The sequence below is a fragment of the Impatiens glandulifera genome, chromosome 3 (assembly GCF_907164915.1).
Source record: "Impatiens glandulifera chromosome 3, dImpGla2.1, whole genome shotgun sequence".
Classification (NCBI taxonomy): domain Eukaryota; kingdom Viridiplantae; phylum Streptophyta; class Magnoliopsida; order Ericales; family Balsaminaceae; genus Impatiens; species Impatiens glandulifera.
Window position 1 is genome coordinate 7,374,171 of NC_061864.1, and position 14,647 is coordinate 7,388,817.

Consider the following 14,647-nt stretch of genomic DNA (forward strand, 5'->3'; position numbering starts at 1 on the left):
ATGTGTTAAAACGTGTGAAAAACGTGAAAATCGTGAAAAACGTGAAAACGTGTAAAACGTGAAAAACGTGTTAAAAAGTGTGAAAAACGTGAAAACGTGAGAAACGTGTGAATAATGTGTGAAAACGTGAAAAACGTGTGAAAAATGTGAAAAACGTGTTGTAATGTGTGAAAAACGTGAAAACGTATTAAAACGTGAAAATGTATTAAAACGTGTAAAAAACGTGAAAACGTGTGAAAACGTGTAAAAAACGTGTGAAAACGTGAAAAACATGTGGAAAACGTGAAAAACGTGAAAAACGTGTGAAAAACGTGAAAAACGTGTTAAAACGTGTGAAAAACGTAAAAAATGTGTGAAGATATGAAAAACGTGTTAAAACGTGTGAAAAACGTGAAAAACGTGTGAAAATGTGAAAAAATGTCAAAAACGTATTAAACATGCCAAAACGTCAAAACATATTTTAAAAGTTAACATTTTGAACCGATATTTTATTTTACAAACATTGGAATTAGAATTGAATTACAATTCTATCATTTTCCCAAACATAGGAATTGGAATTGAATTACAATTCTATCATTTTTTCAAACATAGGAATTGAATTGTAATTCAATGCCAATTCTCATGGAATTGGAATTAGAATTCCAATTCCAATTCCAATTCCAATTCTCCATCATCAAACACACCCTTAGTTTTTAAAGTATGAGATAAAATCAATAATGTTAATAATTCAAAGGTAAAAAAAAGAAAACTATTATTATTATTATTATATTAGTATTCCAATTGAAGCAGAGAAGAAATATAACATAAGTCGCACAAGATGACGTATTTCATGACAACTGATTAACAATTAATAATATGTATATTTATAGCAAGCAATGATTAATATATAAACCAGATCTTATGGACAGCTTGTTTGATTTTTAGCTTTTTTAAGATTTAATAAAAAAATGTTTTCTTTATATAAAATTAAAATATATTTTTATAAAAATTAATAAATTTATTTATTTATTTTTTCGAATAATAATATTAATGTGATAAATTAATTTTTTTAAACTCAATCAAAATAAAAAATTAATTAAGCTTCATTCCTTTTCTGAAGTTTTCATAATTAGATCAAAAGACCAGCCAAAAATAATAATAATAATTTGATGTGCCTTCCAGTTTCTTAATTAAATTCATGCCTAAATATATGAAAATAACAATAATATGTAAGTCAACAATGTAAAAATTGTCTTTATTAGACATCAATACAAATAAAGAAATTCAAATAATTTAGGCAAGGTATATACAGAGAATATCTTAGTAACCATTATATCATTGACATCATATTGTTATTATTTTTATAACATTTACATATAATAATATTTTTTTTAATTATATTTAAGTTAATATAATCTCTCTGATAAATCCTGAATCAAACTAACATTATACCTTCTGTTAACCATTAATAAATATCTATTGCAGGATGATTATCTATTCTGATTTTAGATAATTCTTAAATTAGTTAAATTCTTAGATTTTAAAATTATAATTATAAAATGTTATGATTTTACAAATTATTTTAATTTTCGAATTTTAAATTTTAAATAAATCAAGTCATTTATAAGACTAAAAGATGCAGTTTGAAATTTTGAATAAGAAAAGTAGAGATGAGAGAAAAATCTTCAATGAGCTATTGTAACAACTCCAAAGAAAATTCTAAGTTATTGGACGGAAATGAAAAATCTTTCATAAAAGAAAAAAAAAAGACAGTGAAAAAGAAAAAGAAAATTAAGTCATTGATTGTGACCATGAACAAAATTCAATTTCAAAGATCATGGATATCAATTATTGTATTTTTATATTATTGATTTTATTGGAACTTAAAATGAATTTAGATTATTTTAGTTTTGTTATAAATTAATTTAGTGCATATTGGAATTCTTATTGATAGTTAATTAGTTAACTGATCCAGGACTAATTACATATTTTCTGATGAAAATATAATCAAAATTAATTATTTTTATCATATTCTGTTATTAGTTTGAGTATGATTTTGTCATTAGTAATTGGTTTGACTATAACAATTATTATTAAATTTATATCCTATGAAATCGTGGAAGCATTTATCGACGATTCAGAAATTACAGTTAGGTGAACTTTAAAAAAAATTGCGGCAAACTTGAATAAAATAAAAGAAAATTGTAAGTCCACTTGATCCCTAACATATGAGGAGTGATAAGGAAAGTGAATTTGGGAGAGTGAATGATGATGGAACTCCGATGTGTCACCACATCACTTGAAAAAATGTGAGAATAGAAAAAAATTGTTAATTTTTCAGCGAATCAGATTGCAACACGTAAATCCCTCTCCCAAATTTTCTATCCAAATCATTTATCCGGCCTTGATATATGTATGCCTATTCTCTTTACATATTATTTTTATTCATTAAAAAATTTGTTGTATACTTGTTGATTATTTTTTATGTGTATAGTTAAATTATTCATGTGTAAGAATTTGGTTTAAATGTTTTATGCTAATAAATTGATAAAATCAATGATATTTGAGAGCACTTAGTGGTTAAGAAATATAAAACACAACCAAAATAGTCAAAAGATAAAATTTTGAGCCTAGCAAGTCATGATATGTCCTACAATATCATAAGCTCATTCAAATTAAATTGCCCATCAAATAATGATAGAAATTAGAGTCAACAATACTCAATTTTTTTTGTCACATTTCTCCACATTGGAGATTAAGAACATTTCACTATAAAACATAAATTGCATCACCCTATGATCAGACAATAGACCTACAAGCCCTAATATCTTTCATTTTCAACATGTCATTAATACAAAATTCTCCAATAAATTACGTTCAATAAAAAAAACTTGAATTTGTGATTTTTGTTCAATTAATGGGGGTGATTCTTTAGTTGGTGTGTTTATTGAGTGATGCTAATAATCACTACAATGAGCCTTTGTGATTTGTGTGAGGTGACTGAAAAAACATCACACAATTCTTCTTGATTGCTTGTATGTGTAATGATTGTTATAAGATATATGTTGTATGTGCGATGATTGTTATAAGATATGTCGTATGTGTGATGATTGTTATAAGATATGTCGTGGAGCATAATGAACGTGAAATTGGTGATTTTGTCGGCTTGGAACTTCAAAAACATTAACTTTCACAATAAATTAATACATATTCCATAAATGATTTGATGAATCGTATTGGATGCGATAGAAATTACATAATATTTTACGTTAAGGGGTGTTGTGTTAAAATATTCAAGAGTTGTTTTATAACCACCCATGTTAAAACATATAATAACAATATTAGAGATCTAATCGGAAATCTGTGTTTATTGTTTAAAATTCATAAAAATGAAACGAACTTTTGATCGAAATTTACATTTTAGCAGATAACTATTTATCTATTTTTCTTTGTTTTACCTTGTACACTCAAACTAGCATTAACTTTAAAACTTTAAAATAAAACACTAAACCACCCCATATGAACCTCATCCTTTTCCCCTTACAATTGTCCTGAAAATATCTTTCCCCAGTTTTGCCTACAGACTGCCTGCCTGCCTAACCCCCCATTCTCTATTAATTGAAAAAAAAGATTCAATAAATTGTTATTATATAACATTTGTTCAATGTTTCTATGTTAAAATCTTGAAGAAGAAGTGTAAACTGAAATTGTATATTGAAAGTTATTATTCAAACAATTACATATCTCCCTTATATAGGAGTTCAATACTAACTAATTAACCAAACTAACTAATCGGTTATTAACTAATTAACAGTTTAATAAACCGTTATTTATTATTTTTACATCCTCCCCTCAAAGAGAAACGTAGTAAAAACAAAGTTTCACCTTGACAAAAACAAGTCGATGAAACATCAAGCTACGATCATGCAACCATCGTCTTCAGCTAGCTCAATTCAGCAAACTTCCATTTTTTTAGCTATCCAATTTAGACAGCCGAGCAAACCCAATTCAGAAAGCTCCATTTTTTTCAGCTACCCAACATAGACAGCCGAGCAAGCCCAATTCAGCAAGCTCTATTTTTTTTTTCTTTTCGAACTACCCGAAATAGATAGCTCAATCTTCGTTAGTCCAATCCACAACAATCATTATGAATTGTCTTTTCTTCATTAGTCACCAGTTTTCAACCTTTGCAGCTTTCGTTTATTTTTCAAAGAAAACTAATTTAGCAATCTTCTTGGTATTGACGAATCATGTCGACAAACCCATTTCTTTTGGTAATTGCAAGGGAATCTTTTTCCACGGCTTCAAGACCTTCAAAATCTCATTTTGATTCGACAAAACCGTCTTTGCCTCCACAAATATTTTTTTCATAGAAGCCAATTTAGCCTTCTTTCATTTTTAGTGATCCAGTAAAACTTCCTCTTGGATGGATCAGTCAACCATCACCTCTCCATCAAATATTTTTGAGCTTCAATTCTTTATTTCTCCTTAACACAGTTTTCACCTTTAAAGGAGATACTTATATACTAACGCTACAACCAGCAGCTGTACATTCTTCATCAAGACAGAATATCCATACATCCACCGAGAGGATCACCAAAAGCTGCTATGTAGTCTGCATCTTCACAAGGAAAAGTATTACCACTTTCCCATAGAATATTGATATTATAACCTTCATCTGTACATGGATAGAATTTTCCAAAATCGTACTTGTGCATAGAGAGTTGGTCTTACACAGTTTGATAATCACTGTCTAACCCTAAATCTAGATCTCAAGTCGGAGAAAGAAAAACCTGATCATCCTGAATCATCATCGTCCGACCAGCATTACATCTCATTGATATTAATCCCAAAATAAGCCCATCAAATCAATTGCAAACCAACCCATCAAAAACATCCACCCGCCGCCGTTTCCATTACTCCGACCACCACCAATTCCGGCGCCATCTTCTCCCCTCCTTTTACCGATGAAGAACAAGAAGAACAACAACAATGGTTGCAACAACAAGGAACAGAAGACAGAAACCCAGTATTATTATTCTCATCCTAACGAGACGAAACTGACGATTTCACTTCCAGTTCTTGATCATCATCATCACTGTTTTCTCTTGAATCGAAAAGCCTCCGACCCATAAATCTTCCTCCACTCTCAATTGCAACCAAATTAGGAGATCGCCGTCTGATCTGTTGTAGAGAAGACATTAGGTTTCTCGGTGAGTTATCAAGAAGACGATATAAATCGTTTTCAATTGAGACAGATTCACGATGGGTTCGTGATCGCGAGTTTGATGATCGCTTAAACGCCTCCCAATCCTTTTCAAGATTATGAAGTTTTTGAGTTAGCAAATGATCTTGATTTTCTACCATCGTTTTCTTCATATCTTCTTCTTTTCTTCTCCTTTTAGTCATTTCATCGAACAGTTTTCGTGCATCTCCTATCGGATTCTGAATATCTTCTTCAACAATAATAATAGAATAAAGCCCTCCACTAATGGCTATTCCTGCCACTAGTAGAGGTAGCGAAAATCCACCAAGATCCTTAACCTTGGTCCTCTGATACCATGTTAAAATCTTGAAGAAGAAGTGTAAACTGAAATTGTATATTAAAAGTTATTATTCAAACAATTACATATCTCCCTTATATAGGAATTGAATACTAACTAATTAACCAAACTAACTAATTTAAACCGTTAGTTATTATTTTTACCTTCTATAATTATTTATTTTATAAATCTAATAATCTTGACTTCATTTTTAAAACTACAGTCAATGTCCCCATCCCATCTAAACCTCCTTCCCGTCCCTTTATTCTGAAACAGCCCGTCTATGATTAATTATCAAATTTTGAATCAAGGGGAGGTCATAATTAATTACTTTTTAGCAGCTTTTTAAATAAAAGATAATGACATAATAATCATTACTATTGTTTAATCATCTCATTAATGGATTTTATAACTATATCATATATATTTATATAGTATTAACCTAATTCTTAAAAATAAAAATTTATATATAATAAAAATATACTAATTATATAGTTGTGGATAGTTAATAACTTAAATCCAATGCAATTGACCATTTTATACTTGTACCAAAAACTAATAATCTTTAAAAAAACGGTGCATGAAATGTAAGAATTGGGTTAGCTTTTTATAATAAAAAAAAGAATACAAAGTTATTATTTGAATCTTCCTAAGTCATAACTCATAAGCATGTGACAAAATTTATGTAGGGTTGGATATTATAAATTTATATAGGGTTCGGATGGGCTCAAAAGTCAAACCTAGCATGAAATTTAATTATTATTATTTTTTTATGATAAAAATATAATATTATTTTATATATTTTTTTAAAAAATTCAATATAATTTAATATTTCTGTTGGTGAAAAAACTTTAAATATTACAAAATATTTGATATTTCGAGTTCTGAATAGTTTAATTTAAAGTTCGAAACTAAATAAATCCTTTCATTTGAGCCTAAAAACAATTAAGGATCCATTTATTAATTTTTTATATTCTGATGATTATTCTTAGAAAAAGAAGAAAGATTAATTTAAATTAATTAACTGACTAAACCGAATCACCTTTTATCTCCAAAACCCTAGTTAATAACCCCGCTTTTCTTTAAGCTTTCGACTTGTTTAAGGAGAATCGAGTTGACAAGAGTAGGGAATGGCGTCGAGCAATCATCAGACAATATTGCAGCTTCCTAATTTTGCTACTAGCGTTTCAGCGAAGGTTCAGCCTCTCGTTATCTTCACCATATGCGATTGTTATGTCCGCCGTCCTGACCAGTCCGAGCGAGTCATCGGAACTCTCCTTGGATCCGTCTTGCCTGATGGAACCATTGACATTCGAAATTCTTATGCTGTTCCTCACAACGAATCCTCCGACCAGGTTCCAATTTATCACCTGCTCTTTCTCTATATCATCCTATTCATTGACAGAGTATCAGTTATTCACATACATGTTGCAGCAGCTTCATTGAGTTTCAGAAGTTGGAAACCAAAAATTCCTTCTTTGCCGGTCTGACTTTAACTGTCAGATAATTATTCTTATATCGTTGAGGTGTGAAATACTGACACAGAGATAACATGGGAGAGGATGTTTATGGTTAGCTTGCAGATTTAGAAGCTCTTAACCATGATGACCTAGACTAGACTGTGTTCCTAGATAACATGAATCACAGTGTTGTATTTTCAAAATTTATGATCTATTGAAAATGGTAGTGTGATATGTTAAATCGGTACAGTGTTGGAAATAGATTTGGAGTACCAGTTGATAAGTTGACATAGAGAACACACTTGTTATAATCTGCAGTTCTTGGAGTTACAAGTTGAAATCCCATTGCTGGAGTCTCCTTTGATCTATTGTAGACAATTTTATGTTTGATTGCCATATTTACTCATTCAATGTTTTTGAGATTGGATTGATAGAAGAGAGATAAAGAGATTTCTTTTTGAAGCAGAATTAGAAACTGATTTTGTGTAAACAAACACATAAATCTTCTGAAAGCCTAGTTGCTTCTTTGGACCTTTTTTCCCCTTCTAATACGTTAGGCTCTTGCTATAAGAATTGATGTTGAACGAGAAGTGGGGTTGCAAATTGAAGTGTTTTGACGAATTCAATCATATTCAATTGATTCTTTGTTATAGCTACTAGGGACCATTTCTGTAAAACATGATATAGTTATTGGCATGTTATATCCTTTCAAAAAGTTATAGGCATGTTATAAATGAATGGTTGTAGAAAACTTGAATTGGCATTTGAAGGAATTTGATTGGTCTTATCTTATTGTTTTTCTTTCATGTTGTTGTAGGTTGCATTGGATATAGATTACCATCATAACATGTTGTCATCCCACCAGAAGGTTAATCCAAAGGAAGTCATTGTTGGATGGTAACTACTTCTAAAACTCCTTGGTATATTCAATTTTTTTTACCGTGTTAGGGTTATAAGAACATCATATTTCTCTATCCTCTTTTTTCATAGTTGTATTTTCTATGATTCCTATTTTTTTTTCCTGTCATTTAAAGATTATCACGAAGATGCCATTCAGAGGAACAAATAGTCCCTCACTCTTTGATATATAGTTGCTTTTACTTTTTCTGTTTTTCAGTTAGACATTAAATCATGTAGACATACAAAATATTCAGATCGATTATTTCTAATAACTGGTAGTTTTTGGGTTCATGTAAAAAGATAATTTTAATGAAATGACACTAAATCGTTTTCTCAAAAAAAAAATCTTTGAAGAAAATCTTATAAATGATTAAGGAAAGTACCATACTTTTTCAGATTTTTAGCCAAGACGATTAGGACTTGGGCGGTGTTTGATAACACAGCTTATCACTTAATCTAAATGATTAAGTGTTTATTAGAATTAAGTTCATTTGTGTACTTTTATTTAAAACCACTTAATTATTTAAGTTAAGCTCAAATTAAGTCAAGAAATAAGCTAAAATATCGTGCTTAATTCAATAAGATATGTATGACTTAACTCGGTAAATATAGTAAGAGCATCCAAAGATTACTCTAACCCCTGAAAATTAATCAAACTACGTCACTATAAGGGTAAAATGGTCTTTAATGACTTTCTCAACATTAGTTCCTCATTTTATGAAATCAATTTACATATTTAAGTACTTAAAAGTCAGATGTTTTCATTTGGTTTATACAAAATTTATTTTTAGACACTTTGACACTTAAAATTTTAAACATTTATCATTTAATTTCAGTTTATGCACCCGTAATTGACACTTTATTTGTGTTATTTTATATAAACCTCCATTCATTTGGCTTATGAATGTTTAAAAAATATACATTACTAGAATACCATGATACATACTATGCATAAATCAACAAACGGTTCATTGTATGTTCTTTTCCATTGTGCAGGTTTTCAACTGGTTTTGGTGTTACAGGAGGTAGTGCATTGATCCATGATTTTTACTCCAGGGAGATTTCAAATCCAATCCATCTTACTGTTGATACTGGATTTAAGAATGGAGAGGCTAGCATAAAAGGTTTTGTTTCAGTTAACTTATCTCTGGGAGATCATCAACTTGCTGCACAGTTTCAAGAAATCCCATTGGATTTATGCATGGTTGAAGCTGAGAGGGTTAGCTGTATGTGCACTCTCTTCGAAAACAACACTCGGGATAAATTTCACTTATTTGATCCTTGATGTAAATATTAATAAGTTTTGTGATTATTAATTTATAGATGATGTCCTCAAGAGCACAATGGCGGACAAACTGCCCAATGATTTGGAGGGAATGGAAGCATCAATGGAACACTTGCTTGCACTTATAGAAGATGTCTACAGATACGTTGATGATGTGACGGTGAGAAGAAGACCTCGCTAGCTTTTCTAATTCCTTAATAATAAAAAATTAAATAAAAACTTTTTGGTTCACTTTCAGACTATATATAGACATTAATTGAGAATTAATTGAGATTATCTTCTTCTTCTACTCAGGAAGGAAGAGTTATGGCAGATAATGACATAGGAAGATTTATATCCAAAACGGTTGCTTCCATTCCCAAAGTTCCATCTCAAGCTTTTGATAAGCTTGTAAATGACAGTTTGCAGGTAAGATAATAGCTTAATTTCTTCTGAAAACTGAAAAATTAAGTGATGAATAATGAAAATATTGAATTTTAAGTGTGAAAAATGAATGCCGAATAAAAGACCAAATGAAAATACCTAAATTTGAAGTACTTGACATGTAAGTTGGTTTGTTCAAACGAGCGGGACCTTGTTTTCTTTTGTACATTTTTACTATATTAGCAAGTTAAGGCATTCATATCTGACCGAATCAGGCTACATATATTAGCTTAATCTAAATAACAATGATTAAATTAACTTAATTTAAACAAGCAGTTAATCATTTATATTAAATGCGATAAGCTTGTGATGCTATGATATAAGATTGATCTCATTTTCCTTAAAAGTGACTAAGAAAATTATATTGTTTGGTGGCTATGTGTGGCTCCTAGCTATGTTATATCTATTGGAAAAGATTCCAAGGCTAATTCGAAACCACCATTTTGCAGGACAATTTGCTGGTTCTGTATTTGTCGAGCATCATGAGGACTCAACTGAGTTTGGCGGAGAAGTTGAATACTGCGGTTCATGCTTTGTGACGGGCTAGCTGTTTGTTGTTGCTATGTTTTTCAATTTGTTTCCTAGCTTCTGCAATTTTGGCCTCCACTGTTAATTCTGCAATTGTGGTTGTGTTACTTGAGAGCAATTTTTAGTTTGTTTACTTTTATTTTGGTAATATATATTTATTATATAAATGATATTCAATTTTTTAATTGATCAAAGTCCCACTTAAAAGACATTAAGTTGAAGGGAGGTGATAGCTGAGGTGACTAACTATTTTTTTAAATAATAATAATAAATGATATTAAGTTATTAAGTTCATTTTATAATTGTGTTATTTGTATGAAAGAGTGAAAGATTTTAAAAATTAGTATTCAATTAGTCTGCCAGTTCATAAAAATCCAATATAGTTGGTCTTTATGTTATTATTATTTTTTATTAAATAAAATAAATTGATGTTCTTGTAAATAGAAAAAGAAAAAGTGTATAGGAAATGATATAAGTTGATTTAATAATATAAATTTGGTTGGTTTGTCACAGTCTAAAGATGCGTGCAGTTTGGTGGTGGTGGGTTTAATTAAGAAAACCGAGGAGAAGGGATGATCATCCGACACGACATAAACATATATATCATATATATATATGACTCTTTTACCTTATTGTTGGGAATTGGAGATTTAATATATTATATATATATATATATATATTAAACAGCAACACCTATATATATATATATAATAGGGTAAGCTAGAGCAGCAAGAACAACACAAATGGACCGTTGATCACTTTTTGTCATCTAGAGAACAACCAAACCACTATAGTACAATCAAATTCAAAACCTTTCTCTGGGGCCGACCAACACCACCACCAAATAAAATACTTCTAATTTTCCAAATAAATCTAATAAATTTTTTCTTACACTTAAAAAAAACTAATTCATTATAAACACAACTCAAAAGTTCAATAATGAACCAAAGGTAACTGACATGAGAACCAAAATCCGTGAGAATCGAATTCGTAATAATTCTGTATCATGTTGTTTTTGAATTTTTGTTAATTAGTTTTCGGTTCATTTCAAACTAAAATAGTCAAGATGGTAATAGGTAGGGGAGCCAATTCTTTTCAATTTTTGACTTCATTGGCTATTTAATGATCAATCCAGTCAGTCTCTCATAATCATAAACATACTTCACAACTAGCCTTCTTCTTTATCTTATAATATAGAATCTAATTTCTTCTTAATTGCTATTTATATAACATATATTTTGTTGAAATTAAGGGTAAAAAATAAATTAAAATAAATATACATATATGTGAGATATTTTACCAATTTATTTTATTATATAAAAATATCCTGTCTATAAAATCAACAATACCAAGGAACTGAATAATTTATAAAGCCACTTACATGACATGAGTAATTGCAAACTAATTATTCATTTATATTTGTCCCAATTCAACATATATATCAAACCCATATAATGTTATTGCATATGCCATTATGGGTTACAGATTATCAGTGGAACCTGCAGATTAATAATATTAACATGGACAAACAAAGTGGATTATTATCTGCCTAATTTATTGCCTGCTTTTCCGGACCATATTTTCACATTAATGTTTATAAAAGTTAAAAAGTTTTTTTTTTTTATCTCATAATTAAATCACAAAAATAGTATCATTTGATTAACACTTTTTCAATTCAAGAAAAATAAATTGAAACATCTATAGACTCATGAATTAATCATTGACTGCAGTACTGATAATTGAGATTAATTATCATAATACTCTAATTAATTATTAACTCCTAAACAGATACCCTTAACTGAAGCCTCAAATATTGTAATTACTAATTGTTTCATTTTTTTAGTTTCATTAGGTTTAATTTTAACAGATCACATTAAAATTAATTTTTTTTAATTAAGGAAAATTAACATGACACTCACACACATATGACACTCCGTTTTTATTGAAAGAGTTTGTCGTAGAAATCAAATTTACCCTTGAGTTTTTGACATGTTTGTATTTTGTAATCTTCACAAGAACATAGATTAATTAATGAAAAAATGTATTACTTTTTTAAAATAAGAACCAATCTATGAATATATATATATATATATATTAATAAAAAAAACCCAATCCATATATATAAAGAGAGAAAAGCAAGAAACTTGGACTAGCTCCTCGAGATAGGTAAAAGGTTGAAGATATATAAATGGACAAGTCATAAGATCCAATAAAGCTTATTCTTTAATATAAATAATATTTTGCAGGCATTCGGCAGTCACCTAGGAATCAAAAACCCATTTGCATGCATGCTTGCTTAATTTCCCATAAAAGAGGGAAATAAAAAGCTATCAAAGGTAGAGAGAGAGAGAGAGAAACAAAGCATGTATGCAATTGCATGCATGCATGCTTGCTTGCTTGCTAGCTGTATATATATGCCTAGGTAGCAGCAGTACTACGTAGTATACCCTAATTTCTAACCAAACTATGATATAAAAAAGAGAAAAGAAAAAAGCATGGTTGCATGCATGAGTTTAAAGGACACATTTATTGGCCAAAGACAATCAGGTCATGAATGTGACTTATCAAAATTAAGCCTTTTTTTTTCTTTCTTGGTCCACCTTCCCTTTCAATTCCTTTATAATATTCATTTTATATATTCATAATTTTTTTTTTTATAACTATGACCTCCTCAACTTAATTTAAGTGTTCTAAAGGAGAATGAAACCGGAAACTTAGTCAAAAATCCAATGCAAATGAATAGAATTTAATCAAAATAGTTAAATATTAAAGGTCTTATCTAATAGATAAATATCTTATCTTTTTTTTTTCCACTAAATTAATGTGAATAAAATTTTAATCACCCTGAAAATAATCAGGCGCCCATAAAAAGTGATATAATCATTTTTCATAGATATATACACTCAATTAACAAATTACCAAATTAATGAGATTGATGTAGAATATTATTTTTCAAGCATTAATTAATTACTAACTAGGTAGGCGCCATTAATATTAATTTATGATCAGCTAATTAATGTTTTGAACTAATTAATTAATTAATCTAAAATTGGAGGGGGTTTAGTAATTTTGTTTTTGGTGTCCTTTAGTTGCTGTCAAGACATATATATCCATCCTCCCACCTTAAAAAAGAGAGCATAGAAATCCCAATAAAGTTTTTTATTGACTGATATCGTCAACTATATATATATATATGCATGTCAGTGAACTTTTGATCACAACCGTCCAATGCAGATCCGACAATGTGAACTTTGACTTTCACACCCACCATCCTTCTATGTCAGCACTTATCTATTGTATATAATCTTAATCAATTAACTAAGCACCCCAAATTAAAAACTAAATTATAAAACCCTAGCTATATATACATATATAATTTAATGTGGGATGTTAATATTGTAATTATATATATAGTTGTATATTTAGATGCAACTATCTTCTTTCTAAGCTGATGATTTTAATTAACACAAAATTCTTGTGGAGGAAAGTGGATATTTTTAATTAATAATTAGGGTTTTTATGGTTAAAGTAAAAAGAAAATAAAGTAGGGAAACTTAAGAACTTCTTTGTCCGCTCGCCGACCGAAACGTTGAACAGTGGCAGCCTTTTGTGTATGTCTTCTCTCTATTTGCTTGCGCCAAGAACTAGGCACAATTTTATACATTAGTTAATTAATTAATTAATTAAATGGATCAAAGTTCTCTCTGTCTGTCTGGCACTCACATCTATTATATTTATTTATATACTATATATGACTTTATTGAATACTTTGATCGATTATGAGATATTTTTTATTTTATTTTATAAGATTATTGTGTATACATAAATATACGTGTTAATTTTATTTAAAGGTTGAATATATATTAAATTGTAAAATACATATTATTGGGTATATTTAAAAATAAAAAATGAATGACGGTAAATAACTGTGGTTGAAGATAATTTTATCGAAAGTCTTCAATCCAAACATTAACAAACAGTTTTTCTCGTCGTTAAGAGGCATTAATTTTTGCCTAGTAAGACGAATAAGAAGGATAAATTCACCGTGACAATAAATGTAAGTCATTTCCATAGTAAAATAGAAATAATAAAGTACGCTTTGGCTAACTCTTTAGATTTTTTAGAATTAATCTGGATAAACGTAATAATAATTACATTATTAATAATACGCATAAGACGATTACGATCACTGATGTTATACGATTTTTCTCTTACCAGATAATCAATAATAAAATAATTGAATGATAACTCAAATATGTAGTGAGTTGTCGATTCAACATTCTTGTAACAAATACGATTTATCATAATATAACATTTTTGCATTCACATATCATTCGTAAAAAAATTATCGTGAATAGTTTTTCATTAAAAAACGAGATCTTGGATGAAATTTTCTCAAAGTTTCTCCCAACAAAAATCATATGAAAACATCTTAGTGAACAAATTGTAGTAATGCCCAAATTAAAACTATCAATGTTTTGTTAACGACTAATGCTCAAAAATTGTACATTTGTTTGTATCCTACAAAA

The 14,647-nt window shown here is 29.1% G+C and overlaps 1 protein-coding gene across 1 annotated transcript; it reads left to right on the top strand.

Moving 5' to 3' along the window:
• The first annotated feature begins 6,613 nt into the window (after positions 1-6,613).
• On the top strand, positions 6,614-10,303 carry LOC124931913 (eukaryotic translation initiation factor 3 subunit F-like). The gene is made up of 6 exons (XM_047472495.1): positions 6,614-6,877; positions 7,800-7,879; positions 8,879-9,108; positions 9,206-9,327; positions 9,462-9,575; positions 10,040-10,303. Exons 1-6 carry the CDS (start codon positions 6,653-6,655, stop codon positions 10,127-10,129), a joined length of 861 nt encoding a protein of 286 aa, XP_047328451.1. The 5' UTR covers positions 6,614-6,652; the 3' UTR covers positions 10,130-10,303.
• The last annotated feature ends 4,344 nt before the right edge of the window (positions 10,304-14,647 follow it).